Here is a 26,105-nt window from a genome sequence, read left to right on the forward strand (position 1 = left end):
GGAGTGGAAGTGTGAAGAATATAACATTCAAATTACTAGATGCTAGGAATATCTAAAGATATTTGGCATCACATCATCACAGTTTCTGTATAGTAGCACTCAAATAACCCCTGACATGGTAGCTTCAGAATTAGGAACATACATTTCAATCGCAATAAGCAAAGGTTCAAAAGTTCTTCTTGTCAGAAGATACTCTACGGAATTGCTAAAAATCCTCCAGTGCCCACTGCGTTTCATACAACCACAAACAGAGTTTATTCAACACTGAAAATCTTTAATCCACTTCTCTAAAGATGGTTCCACAGACAGGGTGATAGAAAAGCTTGCTGCTACTAAAGGTCCGCTCAGCTTCTCCTCCCACAGTGCCAGAAAACACCCAAAGGGAAAAAACAAAAGAATTGTTTCCTCCATTTTAATAAGTTTATTTGTTTCACGGATCTTATCAATCACCGAAGCCAATAAAATGGAAGAGAGGGCCATTCCTGTAGGGTCTGCAGGCCTGTGAACTGTAACTTCAGGAGAAGCCTTCCTCTCCAGAATTAAAAATACAATATTTGGTTGCTTCAGCAAAAGAAAAAGGAATACGGCACAAGGAATAAAGATAGGCAGAACATTCAAGAACAATCCGAGAGATAATGAGGGGGAGGCAGAGGCACTGTTTTATTTTTACTGCTGTAAACCTGCCACTGCTGTAAAACATTATAATCACTGAGCCCTAAGTATCTAAACGGAGCACTTGAGGGTTGCAAGTGCTTAGTTATGGTCACAACATTTTAAGCTGTGAATAATTATGCAGACTCAACTCCTCCATTTCCATTCCACTCATCTCTTGTTTGCAGTATCAGGAAATACTGTTCGTATTTCTGGTAAAACACATGCATCCGTATTATTGCTGCTCCAGCTCTGACTTTAAGAAACGGTATTACATGTTTAACTGCCAATATGCCAAGGAATGTCTGTTGTGTTCAGAGCAGGGCTACTCACAGGGCAGACTAATCTGCTTTTAGATCAATGGGAAATGTCACTGGAGCCTCAGGATGGCCCCACCATCACACCTCCCACATTCCTAAGTGATGCTTTATGTCCCAACAAACAGCTGCATCATACAGTTTCTAACCATCACGGCAGCACATCATGTCTGACTGGCCTGGGGAAAACAGACCTGCCAAAATGCTTCCTACTCAGAAGGACTGCCACAAATAACCTAGCAAAATTCTTGCTAAAATTTAACTCAACAGTCGTAGATGAAGACACTGGATTGTCTTTGCAGGAGGCAGAGAAATGTCAGCCTCCATCAATCTGCATACTTACTACGAGACTTCATTCTACATAAACAGTTAAAGAATATAATAATGCATTCATTTTAGTCTAAGAAACTTCTATTCCATGAGTTCTGCATGCAGAAGACTATCTCTATTACTGCGGACAACTGAAAAAAATCTAAAGTATTTCATGAAAAATGGTAGCTTTGACAATGTATTAGGCACAAGTTTTAAGTAACTTTCATTGAACTCCCACCTTCCAGACTCACAGGCAAAGCCCTATTCCCACTGAGAAATATTACTCACGGAAATTCAGGTGGATCAAAGATGGACTTGATAGCTCCAGCATAAATGGACAGTATGGAAATTACTACGCAGGCCAAGAAGAGGGAAGCAAATTTGTTAACATATTTCACACCTACAAAGACCACCACTGCCATCAGGAGGAGGAACACAGTTCCATACACTCTCATGTTGTTTAGCATAGCACTGGATGTATCATGGGCACCAGATGGATGAAAAATTGCTGCTTGTGGCACAATATACGTCTGAAACAAGAAGAAAGCAAGCTTAAGGTACACAGGAACAGAACTGTGTATTACTGCAGTGATCTTGTACCTATACTAGAAATGTACATCACTTGCCAATTTGCAATGTGCTCTTCACCAAGAGCCCTCAGTTTACAGGAAGAAGAATGGGCTATTTTCCCTTGACATTTCAGTAGTACAACTGTGCCGACATTTTCAATGATGAACAAGTGTGTTTGATTAAGTTATATTACCATCTCCATTTTCAGAACAGCATCCATTCTGGGTACTCACAGAGCATGCAACTTTCAAAGGGAAGCACTAGCAGTACGAAACTGGACAGCAAGAAACTGGAGACCTTCTGGTCTCTACCTGCAAATAGCTATATGAATACAGAACACGAATATTTGCAGCATTTTCTATATGCTATTTATCTTAAAAGCAGAACTACTCTGGTACTACTCACCAATAAAATCTCTATGGCACCAAGGATATACATCGCTCCTGCAAATGTTGTTCCTAAATAAAAGCACAGTCCTACAGCTCCACCAAACTCTGGGCCTAATGATCTTGATATCATGAAATAGGAGCCACCAGCTACAAAACAAGAAAGAAATTATAGTCTTCTCTCACTTCATTGTTATAAATTATAAAATACTCAGAAGAACACAACAGAACTATACACTCTGTATCTGCTTTTTAGTGGTTCAATTGAAATAACTTTTTCTTAGCACAAGAGTAACTAAAAACTAAATCAATCTTTAGCCTAATTGATACTAAGAAGAAATACTAGATATGAATTCAGGCTTTATATCCTGGCTTAAGGTAACTTCTCTGGATAAAACCACATTAACAGCTTATAGCGACTTTTTTTTTTTTTTAATACAAGTAAGTAGTCTGCTAACTACATTTACCTGGAACAACACCGTTTGTGGCAATAGCACTCATTGATATAGTCGTCAGCATGGTCTGGGGAAAACAAGGAAAAGGAAGCAATTGTGTCAACAATATTTTTTTAAGTTATTCCTTGGTAGAGAAAAACCATATGTAGGATATAATATTTCTATTAGTTTTGGCTTGACAGCCATTATCTGAAAGAAAACAAGGTTAGGAGAACTTTAATCATCAAGCTGTTGAGACTTTTGCTTTAGAGATGACTACTGCTTTATCAGGTCAAGTAATGTGTGTCCGCAGACAAAACAAGATAAAAGAACACAGGAGTCCTTCCATCTGCAGAGCTGAAACTCCCCCAAAGGCTAGTGCACCAAAGCAGGGCAGGCATGACTTGGGACAGGAAAAGAAACGGTTGTTTGCTGAACAAACACCATTTTAAAGACTGTCTCTACACTAGATATGGTTTGCCCTTTTAGAAATACCAGCAAAAACAAGAAAAAAAGGAAAACAAACACCGAAACCACATGACTCTAAGCAGAGCAGAAGTGTCTAGTATAAATCTGGCTTTTCTTCACACACACATCTACAATGCAGCCCCTTGTTTCTCAATAGTTTCACAGAGGTTACATCACATGCAGTATTTTACCTATATACTTACACAACAGCAGCAAAGTAATACAATCAGGAAGGACTGAAGAACTCCAGCCATTCCTACCATCCAAGTCAGACGAAGGAAGAGAATAACCCCGAAGATATTCTGCATGCATGGCAAATACACTCCCATCAGGGTGCCCATGCTGGGTGACTGAAAAAGAAGTTTATTGACATTAATTCACTGGAATTATCTGAAGCATAGGTAATTAAAAAGTCCCCACAACTTCAGTTTTTTAAATGGTAGAAATGTGGGAAACATAAAAGAGACACACACAAGTACAATTGCACTGAACTTCCACAAAACATAGAATAAACTTCCAATACCAAACCTACACATTTCTGAATAAAATGCTGACCCCGTCACATCTTCACATTTGAAGTAATTATAATCAGCATTTAACACCAACTACTAACAACAGAACATACATGCATTTGTTTTATTATAGAAACACTAAGTTTCTATGAATAGCATGAAACCTGTTGAGTGCTACAGACCCCGAGTAAGATAGAACCTACCCTACTCCCCAGAATTAACAGATCAGTTTCATGGAAAACATCCTTTTGTGACCTTACAAAGAGAAGAGTTTTGGAAGCAATCTGGAGGCATGAATAATGTATTCCATTCCATTTTATATTATTTCATGTAGAAATAATGATTCTATGTTTACTACATTTAAATAATGTTAGCATCAGACTGTGAATTACTTTTGACAGTGACTGAGAAAATACAAGTTAGTTATGCATCTTCACAGGAACTGCGCGAGTGACATTTAATATAGTATCTTGAAGAATTCTCCTTTGCCCATAGAGTTATTGTCAGAGGATAGACAGACCCAGAACAATGACATCAAAATGTCACCAATAAGGGCGTTATGTCAAGGAATACAAAACTCTTCCCTGCACGGGCACATTTGGCACTAGCAGCAACTCAGAGTTAAAAATCTCTGTGGTTTCCTGCCAAGACATTTCATTCCTTCTGCTTTCTGAGGTCTTCATTTGCATTTAAAGTTATACAGAATGCTGAACCATAAGGAGAATAGAGAGTGTAACCTTCCAAAGGCTCATCCCTTGTCATACTTCTTTCTATAAATAAACTTGAATTCCAAAACATATTACAGATAGACAGCATTTAAAGAAACCCACAATTATCTAAATGAGGAGGATATTAAAGGGAGGTGACAACTCAAATTTTACTCCACATACCATTGACTAAATGCAAAAATAAATAGCTAACATGAATAAGTAACATAAGTCATGAGTTAGAAGCAAGGGTACTCAAGACAAGCATATTACTCTTAAAGCGATAAAAGGGCTGTCAAAACTTAGTTCCTGCCTTGTCTTCTTTATGGAAAAAATTAGCTGCCTACAGCAGGCCAAGAGTGTATTTTACTACACAAAGCAAAACACTAGAAAAATCAAATAGTTATAATATCACCAGGTCTAAATGAGCAACCTCAGCATTTAGAGCTTCAACTCACAATTGCATATTACGATTCAAAATTTCCTCATCTGCATTAGGAATTTACCCTGCCAGGAGATGAAAGAAAACTGTGCCCAAGAACATGATTTGAACAGTTCTTTGTTAAAAATGCCAGGAATTGCTGACTGAATTTTTTAAAGTCCGCTTTGAATTCCTTGTGTGACTAAAGCTAAATCAGATCAACCAGACTCTCCTCATACACGCTTCAACTTGGGCGAGTCTCTTGAAGTAAACTGGGCAACAGAACCGTGTGCCAACAGTTTGCTACAGACTTACCCTGTGAGACCTACCCGCATGGAGGCAGACAGCTGTTACTCAACTCTTCCAGTGCCAGAAAACAAAGAAAGCTCTGCCATTTGCACAAGAATTAACCATCCTATAGAACAAACCTGATCAGCTTTGTCAAGATCGTGTGTGAGGGCAAAAATAGTTGTTGTCTTCCGATACTAACAGAAATGACACTTGTACCTAAAGAATCCTGACCTGGGTAAGGCATTTTTAAACAAGTTGTTTCAATGCTACAGTGGAGGACGATCCTCTCAGGCTACTCCTTACAGCGTACTTGTTTCATCAAGAAGGGAAGGTTCAGGTACTTCTGATTCAAACACTTTCACCTGATTCACAATGTGTCTTTAACTGCATAAATATTAACTGAGAAAAGACTAAATATTGCCAGGCACTAGGCAGATTTTGCCCTGCATAAGGGCTTCCTATCGTCACATTAATGTACCTTTTGCCTCTCTTAAAGAGACATCCTACAGAATTTTACCATCTACTTGACCGTTCATCCACCAGTTGCGCCCATCACAACATATGATTCCAGCAGGCAGCACCAAGTGAATTTATCAGATATGGGTATCTCAGAGGCAAAGGAGATTCTGTATCTTCGTCAAAACTGGCATATGGGGTAAGGAAAGAAGCCCCACCTATTGCCCCTATGCAGGGGAAGCAAGTAGAGCACAGTTATTATATACTCTATATGAGAGTTTCCCAAGCACTATCAAAGCACGTTAGTTTTCAGTTTGCCCTTTAAACATTCTGCCCTAAGTGGTCCCCCCAGCTTTACTCTGCTGTTCATCATCATCTCCGCCTCCTCTTAAGTGGCTTCTTATGCATATCAAGTTACAAGGTAACTTCAGCCACAGAGGAAAGGAAATTGTGCATTAGTTGTAGATATGAGACTACGGCAGCCTAGGAAACAAGTGCCCACAGACAAAACCCAAGCTGCAGTATTGCTGAGTGACCTCAGGCATAAGAGTTTACTCCGGATTTTCTTACCCTGCAGAATGAAAAAATACTGGTATGAAAGAACGACCCACAAATACCACTTGAACCAGCTTATACTCAGAAGTGTTTAACACCAGCGATCCGCAGTGATGTGGCCCTTTTCTATAGCATCTTATCATCACTAAGTGATACTAAAACAGTGCTGAAGTCTCAACAGAATGCAAACGGAAATAAGAAGGGCAATTATGCTCAGTTCCAACAGGTAACAAATTAAAAAATTAAGCAACCCTTCCTGCATAAAGGAAATAAAACACAAAAGCATTTTAAAAAATCATGTTTTGGATCACCAAGAAGAGACAGGAAGATCTCAAAAACAGTCTCGACTTCAGTGATGCAGATCATGTTTCTGTTCACTCTAATCAGCTGCAGATGCATAATTGATACAAATATTGATCTGAGTCTGAAGGACACCATTTCCATTGTCCCAGCGTGACAGGTTATCAAAGCACTTGGCTGCAAGGCTCAGGGATGCTGATCAGTCATGACAGCTCTGGTTGTTGCTCTGGAGCATAAGGACAGGCAGCAGCACAGAAGCAAACTGCCTTATTAAAAATACACAAACTACTATAGTTAATCTAATTTTTTTTCCATCATGAGAGGCGATATTTTTATAGCACTGCAACCTGAAGTGCATCAATATACACTGTATTTAATGTAAGACTGCATTTAACATATAAAACACCCCAATTTCTACCCTATGATAAAAAGTAGTGTTAATTTTATCTGATTTGTCTAACACAGATTGCTATTAACAAAAACATTTAATAAGAATGCAACTGGGTAGTATGTTTATATTAAGCCATTTTGCACTGAAATTGTCCTGATCTTCACTCACATGTTCCACAAACTCTGCAACAACTATTTCAAGAGATTAGAAGCAGGATAGGCATGTAATGTAAGCTTGTGGAAACGTTCAGGTCTCTTTTGGTCTTACCACTGTAGAAAGCAGGTACTGACAACAAAGATCTCCACCAGCTTAAGCACATCATCCTCTGGTCCTTTAAGCTTAAACTTCGGAAGACAGATCTTATGTTTTTGATAACTACCTGTGTATTACTAAATAAATGTATAGAAGAATCCCATTTGCACAGTCTCTGGGTAACTTCAATCCATAGCACTGTACAGTTACTGCTTTTGAATTTCCTGTTTTTAAGGGTTATAATTATGGGCCGAGTTAATATTCAACCTTCTTATACTCCGCAAGACGTTTAAGATTTCATATTGCTTATGGCAAGGGAGGAGAAGAAATTCAAACTTCAGTTACAATACTGCAGCTGATGTAATTTATCCTAGAGACAGGCATGCCAGGAAAAGATTCCCTTAAGAAAACGGCAGTGTTTACACAGAAAATACTGAGTTATTAACACAGGATGATATTGTCACTTTTGGAACAGTTACCCAATCCATTCTATAAAAAACAGCTGAGAAATTCACAGACACACATTTTTGGGATACAGGAAAGCGTAACGTAAGTATTAAGCCCAAACTCTCTTTTACCATAGGAGCATGGCTTTAACAAGGACAACCGTCCTTTTTATGGCAGTAAATAGTTTGAAAACATGCAAGTGTTTACATAAAGCATACCTACACACAGAAATATTAACACCAAACCTCACATGTTACTCTGCGAGGGATTTAAAACAACTTCTCAGTTTCCTATTATTTGTCTCAGTTTTACCTTATGAAGATACACTGCATTTATTTTAACCACCTTCACATTACAGACCCATCACTAAATTTTCTCAAGGGTAGTAAGTAAAGAGTTTTTAAATCAGACCGCATCTTAACCTGGCATTCTGGTCAGGCAAATATTATAATGAAGAAATAAACAACAAAAGTGATCAGAACTTTCTCAAAATACTAAGGACTGTACCTATTCTATCCCACTCCATTCTATCTTTGTAAGGGTAATCAATCAATCTGCTTTTGATTGTAAGAGGCTGAAATTATTTCAGATTATGCAATAACACCACATTAATAGCTGAGACAATTCCCACCAAAAGCATCCCAAAACAGGAATGCAGCTGACAGTTCATATTAATAATGTGAAGGTAAAAACTTTGGACAGACTCAATCAGCATAACACCTAGTACCACACAAAAGAAACTCACAGCTAAAATGTTTATTTTTTTAATGTAAGCTTATAGTATCAGAATGCAGTTACTACACCCAAACTTCAGTCACTATTGTAATGATGTCACATTAACCACATTACAGCACTCCAGTGCATGTAGTCCAAGATAAAATTAAATTTTAAGCTTCATGTTGACTAAACAACTTTGTTAACCCAAGTGTAAACCCATGCAGAGTAAAGAATTGGAGCGTGAGTAAGGGAGCTGGAATCTGGCATTCCACATGGGGTAACACTCATTCCCTTTGAGAACAATGTGCTGTTTTTCAACATTATCACTGCCATCTCTTTCTGAAATCGCTCAAACTGTGACAGCGCAGTATAATAAAACTTGTAGAATTCAAGTGCTCTCTTAGCATTCTGAAAAACTTTCTTTTGACAAAATTGGCAAGCAAACTGACAGGCCTGCAAGTGCCATAAAATGCAACCATACTACTTGAGCGTTTAGCACTAACTGAAATACTTGTCCAACTGCCAGAAGAGCAGTTAGAACACAGCCCTCCTGATAGAGATCTAAGTACTAACAATTAAACCCCACCTCCTAACCAGTAATTACAAGGCCAGCCCACTTGGGCTAACCATCTAAATGCAGATCCTTTGGGGGAGAATTCAGTTGCCAATGTGCCATAACAGCACAGTGACACCTGAGCTGCCCCAGGGTGTCTAATCTGACCTCCACCCACCACTCTAGAAGGGTGTTGTCTCCTGCAAGTCTTGTGTCCTACCTACCAGGCATGTAGAGCTGTGTTAGATAATGCTGGGCAGCTAAAACAGCCCTAGGAAAAAGCTGGGGGGGGTGTTATTTATTCAGTTCACTACTGCAAGCCTATCCTACTCATCTAAATCCATACCAAGTGTATGTTACTGCACTGTAGTGCACAGTGCTTAACCACTAGATCAGCCCCAATCCTTTGGTAATGGCTAGCTACCGACAGAGTTCCGTGTTATTTTTTTGCAACACTGTCATGGCTCCTGACAGAGGTTAAGATAAAGCTGACAGGAGTTTGAGTTGCCAAAAATCACAAGGAATCATCCCATTCATCAGCTGGCCACAGAGAGAATCTTTACTGACTGGGCTGGTTTTGGGTGGGAATAAGGTATTGTTCCTCAGAGTAACTAGCATGCGGCTATGTTATGGACTTGTGCTGAAAACAGCTGATCACACAGGGATGTTTTAGATACTGCTAAACAGTGCTTACAGAGTCAAGGCCTTTTCTGCTTCTCACCCCACCCTACCAGGGAGCAGACTGGGGTGCCAAGAAGTTGGGAGAGGACACAGCTGGGACAGCTGGCCCCAACTGATCAAAGGGATATTCCAGACCATATGACATGCTCAGCATATAAAGCTGGGGGAGGGAGGCGGAAGTGGGGAACATTTGGAGTTCTGGTGTTGGTCTTCCCAAGTAACTGCTGTGTGACAGAGCTCTGCTTTCCCGGCTGAACATCTGCCTGCCAATGGGAAGCAGTTAATTCCTTGTTTTGCTTTGCTTGCGCATGCAGTTTTTAACCTATTAACTGTTTTTCTCTCAAGCCATACGTTTTCTCACTTTTACCCTTTCAATTTTATCCCCCACACACGAGGGAGGGATGAGCAAGCAGCTGTACAATGCTTAGCTCCCAGCTGGGGTTAAAAGACAACACTTACTTTTGATACTTTCTTCTTCGAGCCATCGGTATTTTCTGCTTCTTCATGTTCCTTAACACCTTGGGTAAGATTTGTGTAGTTGACCAACTTGCTAAGCAGAGATGATACTTTTGGTCGTATATCAAGTTCTTCCTGTGGAAGAAGACGACTAGTCAGCTTCTAGAATTCACAGCATTTATGAAGTGTTTGGAGTCATGTCTTCCTTGGCATGCTGGGAAGGAACATAGCTGCCAGGGAACACAGCAGGAAAATCAGGCAGGAAATGATGGAACAATTCACTGTGCCTGAACCACTCATGGTAGGATTTAATTTTCTGAAAGGAGGACAAACCCAATAGGAAAAGCCTATGCCAACAAGTCTGCACCCTGCTTCTTAGTTGCTGAAAAGCATGAATTATAGCAATAAAGAAGTCTGAGCCTTGTAACTCTAAGAAAATGGACATGTACTTTGCATGTATCTCTAATGTCAACTTACATCAAGAGAGATACATTTATATAGGTCAAGTTGCCAAATAAATTAAAGATGTAATGCTTAAATCCCAGGCATTACAGGCATACATGCGCTCTGATGGTCTTATCACATTTTCCAAACTAGGCAATCTAATTCATGTGGATAAAAATGCCAAGAGCAACACATACAGAGGCCTCACACCTTCACAGCCAACCCATCCAACTTCTGTTTCTGAAAATAAGTTCATGAGGAAAAAAGAAACAGAAAAAAAAGAAATCCAAACAAAATCATTGCCTTCCTTTTACCATATCTTAATGTATCATCACAGTTTCTGGGAGGATCAGTAGCATTACATGCTTTGCACCTGACAGTAGACACTGATCCACATGTCCCTTTTCTTATTCCTTCCTCTGATCTCATCTGCAGTTCACATCTTTAAAAATTTGATTACGATTCTTTCCAGAAAGAAGTTGAGGCAACACACACTTCCTGTTCAGTTGAGCAGAATGGCCTTTGGGATGCTATCTGCTCCTCCCCTTGGGTACCAGATAAAAAGGCTGCCCTGCTGCGTTACTGTGTTACCAGTTATGAAAAGGGCAGGCCTGTGACTAGCAGCACCCATGCCCTATGTGGCCAGCTCTTCATCAGCTGCACGTGAATTTATGCAGTTCAGATTTACAGTGCCCTGGACGGAGGAGACACCACAGCTGGGCACAAGCTTCAAAGTCTTTTAGCTCAAGGAGACCACCTGCAAACATGGTTATAGCATTTCCACGGTGAATTCCTACCTAGCAGCAGGTTAGTTCTACTTGTCCAGGCTCTGTGCCAGCAGCTGCATTCTGCAGGTGCCAACCTGGTGGGGTGTAAAGCCAGCCCAGGCTGTCCCACACTGAGTTCCCAGGACAGGAAACAGGGTACACATTGCCAGTATTGCTATGAAGCTGTAACTCAAACCCAGCTGGAAAGCAGCTGCAGAGCCATACAAAGCCTCTCTGCACCACTCCCCACCTGAGAATATTTTTTAGGATCTTGGTTTTAGCGTGCCACGATGTATTTGCACCTAATGCAGTGCCAGCAAGGTGATGATGTGGAGGAGGATTCTGCTGGACCTGGTATGGCTTCACCAGGCCTCTCACCTAAGTCCGGTCCCTCTTGCTTCCGCATGGCAACAGTCATACTTCTCTGCCTCACAGTCCCAAGGGTTCATAATACCCAAGTTTTCTCACCACACAAAATAACTCTGCCTGCTGGTACCTTGGATGACAGAGAGACGCCCACAAAAAAATCATGTGAGGTAGAAATCTGTGTTACTGATGTACTGCAGTTGTAATACAGGATACCCAGGCTAACGTGAGTACTTAAACTTAGGCATTCTCCTACAGAATAACACGGCCCTTCTTAAGACAGTAAACCAGCCTATGCTCATTTTCCACACTGACTAGCCAACAGCGCCACAGCTTCACTATTTAAACTATTTGATTCACCTCTGGCACCATTATATTTTGCTACTCTGTAGGCTTAGCCCTACACCACCAGCAGCTCTTAAATGTGTCATGTATGGGAGTTCGGTATTGACACACTGCCTGGACCTTTGCAATGCTCTGTCCTCCACTTCATACACTGTGCTCAATCCCTCCTCACAAATCACATTAAAAGTACAAAAACCAGTTAGAAATTACCTCAAACAAGGCCAGATTTTTGTCATAGTAATCACCTCCCTTGCCAGCTTCTACATTGTTCAGGAAAGGACTGTTTTCTTTATGGTTGCCATGACCTGCAAAGAAAAAAAACAAAGCAGGTTTTGTTAAGAGCAGAAAGACAGATATCCCGAAGAAGATTTGCACCTTTGACAAAAAAAACATAGGGAATAAACTCATTTGGTCAATTGAATCAGATTCTTTTTAGTATCTTAAGTCATGCAATGTTATCAATACGAGAGGTGTTACTCTCCGGGTATTTCTACGCCTTCGTTTGAATTAAATTAGAATAAAATGTCACCTCAATGTAAAATTTACAAGTAGGGTCACAGCTAAAACACTAACAGCGCCTGCATTCCCTAATGTTCCTTTTTGTGACTATTTCTTACACAGAACTGTGACAAGTGACAAGACAGATCTTGTGCACTTAGAAATAATTACCAACGTCAAGAGCAACCTCTGAGCAGTACGTCCAAACAGATTAGTTAGATTTAGGAAGACAGAACGATTCAGAGACTAGATTCTGTTATTACATTACCAAGCAAAAACCCTTCCTTTTTTTTTGCTTTTAGTTTTTTTTGTCGTTTTTTGGTTTTTCACTATACCCACTAATCCTGGACAAATATGCTTACTTCATACCTTTAAATTTATTGTATTTTGAACATTTGGACTATATATCCTCCAGATTCCTCTTATGCTTTTGAAGTTAAAACCTAATTTCACGTATAGTAAAAGGAAAGCCTTCACATGTGCAATGAACAATGTTTAAAAAGAAAAAAATCACAATGAAGATCACAATAGACTTTTATAACAAGTAGTAACTTCAAAAAAAAAAAAAAAAGGAAGGGCATTGAAGTATAAAATGAGGTCTGAAGAAAAAAAAAAAAAAGAAAATCAAATTGATTCCTGTATGTAGATGTTCTCAGATCTGTGGCTCCCATTACACTTTGCTTCACAAACAAGAATTCCTTTCTTCTGCCTGTAACTCTTCACTCCTTACTCTTCCAGCCAATATAAACTAAAGAGATTTCCAAGAGTATGTCCTTAAGAAAGGATTAATCCAAGGAGTATTTTTTTAATTTACAAAAAAGTAACCACTAAAGAAATTGAAAATGAGAGAAAAAACATATTATCTTTAATGAAAACACTGAAAGCTAAAGTAGTATTGTAAACACATACATAAAAAGCAAGAGATTAAACAGCTGGATTTTTTTGAACATATTTTCATTGAATCATAGAATGGTTTGGGCTGGAATGGATCTTAAAAGCCATCCAGTTCCACTCCCCTGCCATGGGCAGGGACACCTCCCACTGGATCACGTTGCTTAAAGCCCCATCCATCCTGGCCTTGAACTCCTCCAGGGATGGGGCAGCCACAACTTCTCTGGGCAACCTGGGCCAGGGCCTCATCACCGTCACAGTAACAAATTTCTTCTTGGCCCAAGATCTCATCTCGACCTCCCCTCTTTCATCTCAAAGCCATTCCCTCTCACATCCTGTCCCTGCACTCCCTGATCAAGAGCCCCTCCCCAGCTTTCCTGGAGCCCCTTTCCATACTGGAAGGTTTCCCTGGAGCCTTCTCTTCTCCAGGCTGAACAACCCCAGCTCTCTCAGCCTGTCCTCCTATGAGATATGCCCCAGCCCTCAGATCATCTTTGTGGCCTTCTCTGGGCCTGCTGCAACAGATCCATCATTTTCAATGATTCAGCTAATCAATTCAACAAGGCTACACTAAATTATTTTAATATAATTGAAATGAAACTTTCTCCTCATTTTGAAATCCGAATCAATTTACAAAGTGAACCTAACAGGCAAAGCGAGAACTCCTACCCTGCCCGCAGTGATCAGCATACTCCGCACTGTTACAAAACTAATTGCTATAAGCAAAGAAACTATGAGAAAGTTCAGTGCTATTCTTATTGAGGGGAAGGGACACATGGGAAGAAGCACAATTTGCTGGAAGTTGCTCACGGGTGATTTTGCTGCAGTATGTACTGTTAAGCTGTGCTGTAGTCCCTTCTACCCTATTGGGGTCAAAGTACGTTTGAGATTTTTGCTGAGGAAATGGATTTATCTTTCATATAGGCTTTACTCATTAAATTGGACAGAGGTGCAAATGACACCACCACCACCACCACCAGAACTGCTGGCTACCTGATCCTTCAAGACTTCAGTCTATACAGCATCTTATCATCAGGCTTACCAAATGCAGCAAGGTCATGAGTAACTTTGTTTTATTTTGTCATTTCCTATCTAACAGCTCTGATGTTTGGAAAATCAAAAGTAATTTAAAAAAGAACAAACAAACAATTCACTGAGTAACTTTTCAAACAGTTCTTTGCTGTCTTAGTCTTTCTTGTTCTTCTGTTAGGAACTTTGCCTTACAGATGCAGCTTACCACTATCTCAAAAAAGTATAATGGGCATTCCATTACCTGTAATGCTTACAGAAACTCTCACCCCCTTTTGCGTATAAAATCACACTGTTGTCAAGGTAACTCATGCATTCAATCTCAGATTTTTACACAAAATGGCAATTTTTTTGCTCTTTCAAATGCTGAGCCTCTCACTACAGTGATCTGTATAAACCATTCCTAGTTAGGAAAGATCATTTCATACCACCTCTTTCAGCCTGACAAAGACCAGTGACTCAAGATGAATCTTCAAGTTAACTGGCATTATTTTTAGATGTATCTTCATTTTCCTCACGGTAAATTTTCCACAACTGGTCTCTTCAGAAGCCCTCTCCCTCAAAACAAGCTTCCAGCTCCTCCCTCATTCCATGTGCATTTTCAAGCATCGCTCAATTCCCTCCCATTGGACTTCCCCTCTGAATTTGACTCCTTGGTGCGCTTGCTTTATACATCTTCCTGCATACAGGAAGCCCAGACAAAGCAAACTACAATTGAAAATTCGGTAGAACCAATGATTGAAAATTATAGAATATTGGGTTTGCAATTGCTGGGGCACATTTTTCTCTCGATGGAAAACTTCAGACGGTTGAGAAATACACCTGGCTTTTCACCACATACACCACACTAGTTCCATCATCCTGGAAGTACACACAGATTATTAATTACTGTGGACAATCCTAAAATAAAAGTGAACTTTCAAACTACATGATGATTCTACTGATCCGGTGAAGTGCCACATTAAACCCACTCTCAAACACTGTACACTTTCAACAGGAAGCAAAGGAGAGTAAATTTATAAGCTCTTTACAGATATCCCATCTTAACTTCATCAGTATGTAGAACCGGGTGCTGCAGAGATGTGTGACGATTCAAGAGTAATACTTCGCTAAGTTAAATACAGCTAATTAAATGATAGCCAAAATCACCTTCACCACAGTTGCACACTTGGTGCAAACTCTACTTTTTGGACATATCCTACATCACAACATCAAAGCACTCATATCATCTTCTCTCTTTTCATCTTCTATTTCCGATTTAATGAGTAAAACCTATGGCAAATGACCATTTCTTCAACAAGAATCACATATGTACTTTAATAAAACAGAATTTACTGCAGCACACTATACATACACTGCAATAAAAGATTTGTCTAGCACATTCCATCTGCCAACAAGCAGCACCAGCAACATCAAAGACACTTACTTGCATGGGAAGAGCTTGTTATCTCCATCAGTTTTGGAAGAGAGCGGAGGTGACCTCGGAAAGCTACTCCGGGGAATTCTTCCCCCAGCTTCATGCGAGGACGGGTTACATTCTGAAGCATGAAGTCTCCTGGACAAGCACCATCTTGTGACATGCGTACAGTTTTCCTCATTCTTAGTTATCAAGTCTTTGGTCTCAGACAGGAGCTATGTGGTGTTAGTTTTCATCATTCAAGACTGCTTTGCAAGGAACATTTTTTTAGAGAGGGAGCAATATACTCTGCAACAGATAATATTTTATTTACCTTACTCCCTAACTAATTTTTATTTCTGAGGCAGGCAAGCTACATTCCTAGTAGGTAAATATTTCCTTTTCACTCATTTCATTGCTTCTTAGTCTCCATTATCTTTCAAGAATTAACGCATCTTATTTCTGAATCCTACCAGTCCTCTTCCAAAACAAATAATTCTATTGGCAGCCACTACTCCAGTTATACTGTTTATCTAAATATCTCCACCACAGTTCCCTGAACTTCTTAGAGCTCCCTTACCCAGGTACAGATATAGTTCTGTAGAACAAGGTTCATCACTGTACACATCAGTTCCCAAAAACATCAAAGATGGTCCAAGAAAGAAAACCTAAAAATCTTAAGGGTGCATGTCCCCACATACATGCAAACACAATCTCGGGAGACAGAATATTTTCCTTAGTAAACGAGGGGTGAAGAACAGTGAGAGCTACAGACAAAACACACATATGAAAGCAAATGTAAGACAGACAGATTAGTGGGGATATATAAAAGCTGAACAAATAGGCGCAGTGATGCTTTTCGTAAAGACCAGGAAGCTTCACAGTGAGAAGTCTACTCAGCCTGACTACTAAAAGTACAATCATCCATATGAGAAGGTGGTAGAAGCAGCTGCATGACTCGACCTGTCCAAGCTTTATTCCTTCTTTGTTGTCAGTGTCTGAACTCCCTTAGAGAAAACTACCACTCCCCGACTTCACTGTATTCAGTTAAATAAGTGGAAATTAATATATCTTAAAGCAACTGCAGATTTTTCCATTTGGATATGACTAACTCAGAGAAACGCTCACATAATTCTTACAGAAGCTCCATCTACCTGACAAGTTAAGGCATGCTGAAGGCACAGGTGGACATGGTCTGACCAGCTTTAGTCTAGCCAGCACAGGTAACAGGAGCAGCAAAAATACAGCAATGCCAATTATACTGCAGTATGGCTTAAACATAAAAAAAAAAAAAGTACTCCTAAGAGAGCTGTACACGGATCACAAACTTTTGCTGCTTTACTTTTATGGGCACATATCTGAGCTAATTCAATTATGATAGTAGAGACACATACACCATGCTCCCATCACACCTTCACTCAGAGCATCTCCAGAGGAACGCCTGGACTCTCAGATGTGCTAGGAAGCTGAACAAAGCCCTAGGTATGGCTACAAGCTGTGATGATGGCACGCAGAGTTGCCGTTTCAGGCAGGGAGGATTATGGCAAGAGCTAAATCTTAACTGAGGGGCTAAATTTCTTCAAAGAAATTTAGTGTGAATCAGAGTAAAAATCAGAGTTAGAACTGAAATGCTGGGCTTTACAAAGAAACAAACCTCTTGGTTCATCTACCTTTTCCTAACTGACAAACAGCAGTTGTTCACTAGAAAACCAGCTCAAAGGAAAGCCCAACACTCCTCCCTCCCCTCAACTTAATTTCTGGAACAGCACAAGAGTTAATATCTCACTTATAATTATACTATGCATGTACAGGCTCCTTTGTGTACACCACAGTAAAAAACATTGTAATGAGATAGATTGTATAGCAGCTAACAGCACTTTTATTCAGTCGTTCAGACACTACTTATCACCAGCCACAAAGCCCACCATAGCTAGGGACAAAACAGTGCCATTTCAATGCACACGGAAAATTAATACTAGTATTTTTTTTAATTAAAAAAAAAAATCACATTTTTCATATTTCATCTACAAATAACACTGAGATCTATGATTAGAAATTAGAGCTGATATCCAGGCAGTTGGTGTGGGATTCCTTTAACCTAACTTCAGATACATAAACAGCAGGGAGTTACAGTCAACTAATCATGTAGGCTTGCTTTTTGCTCTGGAAGAGATGGCTCTATTAGCTGATCTCCGAGTGCCTCTCCCGTATATGCACCTTGGCCTGCTGCAAATTACCCCTAAAGAGAATCTAACTTAAATAAAAACTTAATTTACAAATGGTTTAAGGTATGCAAAAATTTATCTCATTCCAGAAAGCCAGTTAGTTCTGTTCTGATTTATTTATGCTTTTCCAGATTTTCACACGTCAAGATCTTGTGCAAACTTCTACATAACTGGTAATTCGGGCAGAAATCAGTTTGATTTCTTGACCACAAAACCAAAGCAGGTTTGCTACACTTCCTCTTTTCACAAGAGAGACAAACGAATACACCAAAAAATAGGCTTTCTACAAGGAAAAAAAAAAAAAAAAAGAGAAAGCTAAAGGAACAATGGCATTGCTGCAAACAGAAATTGTTTTCAGGTAGAATATTTCTTCAATGCAGGATCAGGTAATTTTATTAGTCACAACATTATATTTGAAGGCATTTGTTTACAGCCTTAAGATAATGTTTTCATATAAAAAGCTGGCCATGTCCATTTCTATTACCCTTTGGGGTTTGGATTTGTTTGTTTCTACAAAAGAATCTGTTTAAATACAGTTCTTGAGAAAGCACTTTCCAGATGCTAACAGCAATACTAGTTTCCCAAGCACTTGTACTATCAGACAAAACTTAGTTCCCCCTAAAAGGCTTTGCTATGTGCAGTCTCTCATCGCCCACCAGCAGGAAAGTTTTGAATAGGGTATTGCTGAAGAACAGAAACCCCTAAATAATTTTCCTGGCCTTCACCGGTAGTCCAAGAACCCCGATATCTCCACATTTCAGCAGCAAAGTACTCAAGACTATTGATGTATATCAAGAGACTGTCATACTAAGATAATCTAAGAAACATGTAGATGACAATTTGATGCCAAATACATTCTTAATCTGCCTGTATACTGTAGCTGTGTGGCTCCTCGTGCAGCTGGGCCAAACAAAAAACTTACTCTCAGAACTGTTATGAAACCTCTTTCTTGGTTCATTTGGGAGTCTATAACAAATTATTCAATTTACAATTATAGTTTTGTAGAGGTTATTATCTATAAATATCATTAGAAAAGCAGCAGTATCTGATTTCTCTTTAAGTCACTCACCTTCACTTGTTATCCTAATCCAATGCCAGTAACAGCCCAAAGTAGAGATACAATTTAAAATTACTAATAATAAAAAAGATAGCCTATCAAAAATGTTTGTTTTTCCATGGACAACACACAGCTAGCCAGAAATATGAAGCATTTCTAAAATTAATATTCCAATTAGCAACTCATTTATGGCAGTCGAACTGGCAGCTGACTTCACAAACCTTATAATGAGGAATATTTATTTTCACGTTAGCTACAAATTAGTCAATACTATCCAAAGCACGTTTTTTTCATGCAAAAACAAAGTCATGATATAACTAGCGGGTTTTTCAAAACTGAAAATGAAACCGTTGTGATTTTTGCAGTAGCAAACATTGATAGTGACATTCCAAGCCCAGAAAAAAACAGTTCTCAAAATATTTTGAAAACTTTACTAAATTCTTGGGGTTGGAGGTAGGGCGTTTTAGGTAGTGTTTTTTATTAGGAGTAGTAGATTTGCATCAGAAATGGGAGAAACGGGAAATAAATAGCATTGCATCCAGTTAAATAATTCACCCACCCTACAAACTAAGCACTGGTAACGCAATAACTAACTCAAATCTGTTCATGTCATTTCATTTAAGACCTTTGGCTACCATGTCCTCTTCACCGAGGATGGCAAAAGCATGAGTTGTAAATTCCAGGCTGACACAGTATTTCACGAAAATAAAGGCTGAAGTTGCACTAGACAATAATCCACACAACAATAAGGCTGTATGAAAGGAAAGAACAGCAGAATGAAAGGACAGATCTTTACCTGGATAGCTCCTAGGCAGCGAAGAGACTGTTCTTTAAACACAGGCTCAAACTATCAGTTACAATGACCACACTAAACTCTCACATGCCAGACCCAGACAGACGCTTCCACCAGAAACTGCAGCTTAAAGGCCAAACTATTGACATTTATGGCTTTTAAAAAAATATAATGTGTTCGTTCACCATTTTAAGACTAATATATACCATTATTCACTTCACTGTTAAACTCATACTGTCTACAAATTTTCAGTTTACTGAATTTTATCCAAAAAATAAAGGTGTGATTCTTCAAATCCATTACACTCTACACTGCAGATACCATGTACTTACTTATCATCAGCTTTGTGACATAAACAAAGCACAGTTTTGCCAAAAAGTCAATTAAAAAGCTGTATTGTTGGTAATATATTAGTTTCTCTGAAACAGCTAAGATTTCTAAAGACTGCAACTGTTTGTGCTCTGCATGAAAGAAACAGCCAAAGCTTTCCCAGACAATGGCTCATGCAACAGTCAGGCTTCACCAGAGTACAGAACTAAGCATACAGATAAGTACAGATTTTTAATTTATCCCTCAATAGACACACGTGAAGTTACTATCGGACTCCTACTGCATGTTGCAAAACCAGATTAGAGAACAGCTTTACCATGCAAGTTGACTGATACTACACAGCTCAAAGGATTTAGCAATTTAATATCCCATGTTTCAGGAAGCATAATGATTTCATTCATTAAGATACACTGATAGCTTCAAAACACTAAAACCCTTTGCAGGTATTAATATCAATATGATGTACTTACCCTTTAGCAATAGCTCTTTGCCATTTTCAGTAATTTGGTTAACCATTATTCCTTCTGCTCTTAGAACATGCCTTAGTAAATGCCTTCTCTGCGAAGTCCTGAGGATCAGACAAGTTTAATAATACCGTAGTCCCAAAAGAACTTTTTTTTTTTGCCTCCTTTGACAGACTGACTGCAATGTTGAATGGGATTGACCTCTTTCAGAAAGCAAAAGGGTTTCTTAGAGAAAGCTAAGCCAACACTGATATAATCCTGGCATTATAATCTCTTCAACACTGAGAAAATACATGAATGTCAGGATCTCACTAAAAATGCTATTTTGTGAAATTCAAACCCAGCCACATTTAAGAGATGCACTGCCAGCCGTTCTCACACTTACTCAGGAAAGTGTGTCCCACAAATCTGCTGCCTGCTGAGTGTGGACTCGGACAGCGTTTTGAACCTGCTAATGCCAGGAAAAGTATAGCTCTATGACGTTAGCCCTCTAGGCATTTCAGCTTTCAAGTGAAAACAGTGATGTATTTCTTTCCATCTTCAATACTTTTTAATATGATTACCCATTAATGGACAAATCATATGCAAGATCATACAGAAAAAGCATCAGTGTGATGAGATGGAGGTTTACATAACATAGATAAGTAAATACTAACTTAATTAGCAGTTCATAATTACCAGAATTCCCTCCCTTCTGCTCATTCATAAGGAGATCCTCTGGATACCAGCACACACAACACTGAGGCTTATCTACATCATACAGTAGGTGCAAGCACCAAGAATGCCTATGTAATTAAAGATGCCAAGTCACTTCTGAGAAATTGGATTTAGGAACTCACATCACATAGGAGCTTTCATAATATAACTTGTCATTGCCAGCTGAAAAAAACACTAGAAAAAACAACCTTTGTACTTCACTGTAATCCACTTCAGAGGCTCTTTCATGTGGAACGACTCCAAATCATTTCTCACGACTGTCCTCCCTGAAACTCCGTTCCTTCACATGCATGAAGGCATCTCAGATACAGCACACCCTGTATGAAAATACAGGGAGACTCCTAGCATCTTTCCTGCCTCAGGAAAAGCCTCTTACCTTACTGTAAAATGTTCTCACTTTCTCTGAGAGGCAGTAGCATACATCTACAACACCTGCAGGCAGATTCCATGTGATATTCAGTTCGCCTTTCTCTCCGATACCACACATGGAAAACTTTTCAGCCCTACGCCTGTCCAGCTGACCATGGCTGCACAGCAAGAAAAGTGAGAGAACAGCAAAAAAAATAAACTCAAAAAACCTCCCCACAACACACACCATAATTTCAGATATATCTGCTTCCTCCTCCAGCTCAACACGTGCCAAATAAACACATGTACAGGCACAAACCACAGAGTGAGAACAAGCAGATGGGAACAGTGACCGTTAAGTCAATATTCCACTAACTTAAAAAACTTCCTACAGAGAACAAGCAGAAAGAGAGGAGAAATGAGCCAGGGTGCCGAGTATCTCCAGACCTACAGAAAATAACAGAAAAGGAGGCTTATTTACTTGGAAAATGTCAATGTATGTAGATTCTATGCATTAAGTATTATACAACAGACATCTACTACCAATTCCTGGAAGACAGCAGAAAGACATCTGTAATCAGTTACAGCTTACTGTGAAGTTATGTTTTACTAAACTTTCAGTTAACTCATATAGAAAGTGCTGAATATCAGATTTTTCTTACATTTGAGAAGTACTTTGTTCCATGTGAAAACAGAGTGTGAGAGAGGTTTTATTTAAACAAGGAAAAAGAGAAAAGGAAAGAAAGAAAAAAAAAAGAGCTAGGCTTGTATATGCTCCAATGATGCAGAGCTGACCTTCCAGTGTGAAGTGCTACAACCAGCCAAAACTCACGGTAACTCCGATCATAACAGTTAACAATAAGTACAAGTCAGCATGAGACTTCTCCAAGCAGAGGAAGTCACTCCAGCCCAATCAACATTTTTAGAGGGTGGAGAACACTCTGACATTGCACATAAGCAACAAACCACTGTGCTTGTAAAATCCACATATTCAAACACAAGTTTATAAACAGCTCGCAGGTCTTCCAATATAGCAGAAAATGTTTCTCGCTGCGCAACACAACAGCACAGACCAAGACACAGTCAGGTATCTGGAGAAATCAGAACCAGCAGCTTTTATCAAAATTCAACAATATTTCATCAGTTTGCAAGAACATCAGAGCAGGATGAGTACAGCACATGAGCTTATAGAAACTCTTCAAGGAGCAACAGGCAACATTAGGTTGCTTGTCTCCTGCTCCACCTGTCAGGAATTAAATCAAGCACATGCAACAGAATCCAAGTCAGAAGAAAATTAGGGACAGAGAGAGCTAAACATATGCTCTACCACAAAGTCCAAAATACAGCGTCTTAAAAAAGTGTAAAAGCAAAATATTGCAATTAAATTATTCTCTGTGCATTGTCTTCAGATAAAGCTTTAAAGCTCCCTGCATGTGTGCTGAAAAACATCTTAACGCAAGGCAGATAATCATCTCACTATCTGGTTACGTAGTATTGGGATCCACCAAACCACCCAACCATACCTCCCTTCACGTGTGGCTGCAAGGTCCCCGAAATTAATCCCCAACACTGCTACCACATTCTCTGGAACATACAGCCACATCAAAAGTGAACAGCTTGCATCTGCTTAGGCAAAACAGCCAAGATATAACTTATATCCATGTGGGAACTGAATTTGGATAAGGTTGGTAGGGGTTGGCTTTTGATGCTCCAGAAACATCTGTGCCCTGGAGATAAACTCCCAGTACAGAGTGCAGAACACAAACATGAATCAAAGGAAAAGAAGCAATGCTGTTGCGGGTCTGAACACTTCATAGTGTAAAAATCACAGGCTGGACAGGGAAAACCTTAGCAGAAGAACACTGAAAATATTTGGAAGTGGTAGTTCTTGCAGACCTGCAAGACTATTAAAGAGCCTCTACCTGTGTTCTTTACATCAACTCTGTATACAAATATACATTACAGCAAATAGTAGGAAAACTGACGTCAATTTTTTATTTTGTTTTATTAATACGTTGTTGTTATTTATAAGTAGGTCAAGAGGGCAAAGCTCCCGAGTGCAAAGGCAGAAGGCGGAGCAGAAACAGTAATGTGCTGTCCTCCATCAGACAGCAGTAGCTTCCTGAATTGCTCCGAGTCCCGAGTTGGATGTGACCTCCTACACGGAAACTCAGAGGCAGACTTTGCACACAGTAACTCAGCTCGGGCTACCCAGCTTGCAAGCATAGCCAGGGCCATAACAAAGCTGCATCGCTATAGATAAGTTTGTGAAAAACAATTATACTTCAGTACTGTGTTTTACTGCAGCAATCAGCAATTTAAAGTATGCAAGAGTAAGTCTCAAGAAGTTTGCCCTCCTTAAAAGTTACCATAACCCAGTAAACGGGCAGCTTCTAATAGCACACCATAAAAATTTTTTTTTCGTTTGACATGGAAGTGAAAGGCAAAAGTTTGGAGGGTCCAACTTGCTTCACAGTAAGGAGCTATCTGTAATGAGTGAATGATATTCTAAATCCCTCAGATAAACACAAGAAATTGCTGGCTATGTTGGATCTGAAAATCAGCATTGGCAATTAGACTGCAGAAAAAAAAAAAACCCCACACATACAGTTTTGTTCTAGCATAATTAGCTCGAACCTATACACAATGCAGCGTGCCTCTGCCCTGAACACCTAGTTCTGCGTCATCTCCACTCTTCCAGGATCTTGTTATACAATCTCTGCTACAGTTCCCAGCAGGCAGCTTCCAACATCAGTTTACAGCTTTGGTTCTGACGTTCAAAGTAATCGATGAATTGCATGCTAATTATATTACAGACCATGAGTCAATCAATGAATGAGTTTGGCTTCTAGGACAACGTAGGTCACGCGGGTGGAGCATGGAGAAGGGGGCAAGTTCAGCATTCTGGATTCAAGGGGATAGACCTGTAGGACAAAACCCAGATGCTGAATACCTTTGAAAACGCTGCTAAGCCATGCCCCAAGCAAACGAGATTCCTGGTTTCCAACTAGAGCACTGTGACCACCAACACAAAGGTGGGATGATGACCATCCCCTCACCAGTATCAGCAATCTCTTCCCTCGCCTCAGCTGCCCAGCCCAGCCTGGCACAGCCCTCTCAACTTCTGCTCAGCAAAATGCCAAGTCATTTACATTTCCAACAAGTCTTAGGCTGCCTCCAGTCAGCAAAGCATAGCTAACTTGGCAAAAAAATGCCAACGAACCTTCCCCGTTCATCCATAAACTGATTGAGTCAAAGCTCTTTTTGGGCAATTAGCATGTTATTCTGCATGTCAAACTCCACCTCTCTGTCCTACAGAGCAGAATGAAGATCAAAAGATGATTAAGAAAGAATTCCACCAAGTACTTTTAACAGCAATAAAAAATTGTAAAACATGTATTCCCAGAACTGTTCTAACCTATACCTCTGCTGCTCAGACATGAATTAAGACTTCTTGAAAGTAAACAGACTTCCAGGCCAAACCTAATACCTACCACAAAATCTAAAGCCCTATTGTAGAAGAGAAAGACAGAAGGTCAAAAACTGCAGCTGGGAAAGAACTGAGGGAGTATGTGAAACGACCCTGAGCTGAAGACATGAAAGAGAAACAGGATGAACTAATCGGGAACTTGTAAGCAATAAACAACCCTGGTGAGATAACAGTCTCGAACTGACTGAACCTGGAAGAGTTGAGCCATATTTAAATACAATTAACATAGTAAAATGCCTGCCCTGTAAAAAAATAGACCCTGCACCTAGTAAAGCTCCTTATCCTCTGAGCTTGGGTAGAACAATTTTAGGACTCTGTACCTTTACACGCAGACAACCAAAGAAACTCTAGTGAGATGACAAAATTACCTAGTTGTAATTGCTCCTTTTTACTCCAACTGTATATAAGAAAAGAGAACTCAGAAGGTGTGCTATCTCTGCAGAGTTACCATCTAGCACCCATCTCTGTCAAGGCATAAAATAAACAAGTAAGAGCTGTATTTAAAGACAGTACATACTAAATCTACATAAAGTACTTGATTTTACTAACAGACTAATATTCTGGGTGTATGGTATTTAGTTATTTTGCTAGCTCAAAAAGAAGGTATTGTTTGCTTAGCATTCATTACAGCAGTCACTGTGGAAAGATGCACAGTTCTCCATGCATGACAAAACCCAAGTATATTGAAATAAATCATCCAGAGCAGCTCAACTGAAAGAACAAGAACAGTACTTCTCATTGCTAAGGGATCATTTGCCATCATTGAAGCAAATGCCTATTGAAAACCAATAATTAAGAAACTGATTTTACCAAATCAAATCATACTAAAACTTTTTTGTCTGTGAGAATACAAGTCGGCTTAGTGCAATCAAGAGATTCAAAGTTTATGATTCAAAGGTTACTAAAGACTATGAAAATGTTCCTAACATGCAATTCAAACAGGCTTCAGACCATGTCTTAAAATGATGCATTTTTTTTATCTCCATAGTTCAGGTCACATTTAAAGACAACCCTGGAACCAACAGGCTGAAGATACAAACCCTTCAATCAAATAAGTCTTGCTCCCAC

General features: G+C 39.5%; 1 protein-coding gene across 1 annotated transcript in view; it reads right to left on the bottom strand.

The window, feature by feature from the left end:
• SLC12A4 (solute carrier family 12 member 4) overlaps positions 1 to 26,105 on the bottom strand; it is a 49,828-nt gene that overhangs the window by 17,478 nt on the left and 6,245 nt on the right. Inside the window, 6 exon segments of the mRNA XM_054078632.1 lie at positions 1,569 to 1,810; positions 2,256 to 2,386; positions 2,704 to 2,758; positions 3,342 to 3,488; positions 9,881 to 10,012; positions 12,010 to 12,104. Of these exon segments, the coding sequence (XP_053934607.1) occupies positions 1,569 to 1,810; positions 2,256 to 2,386; positions 2,704 to 2,758; positions 3,342 to 3,488; positions 9,881 to 10,012; positions 12,010 to 12,104 (802 nt within the window).

The sequence above is a fragment of the Cuculus canorus genome, chromosome 13, assembly GCF_017976375.1.
Source record: "Cuculus canorus isolate bCucCan1 chromosome 13, bCucCan1.pri, whole genome shotgun sequence".
NCBI classification, from domain to species: domain Eukaryota; kingdom Metazoa; phylum Chordata; class Aves; order Cuculiformes; family Cuculidae; genus Cuculus; species Cuculus canorus.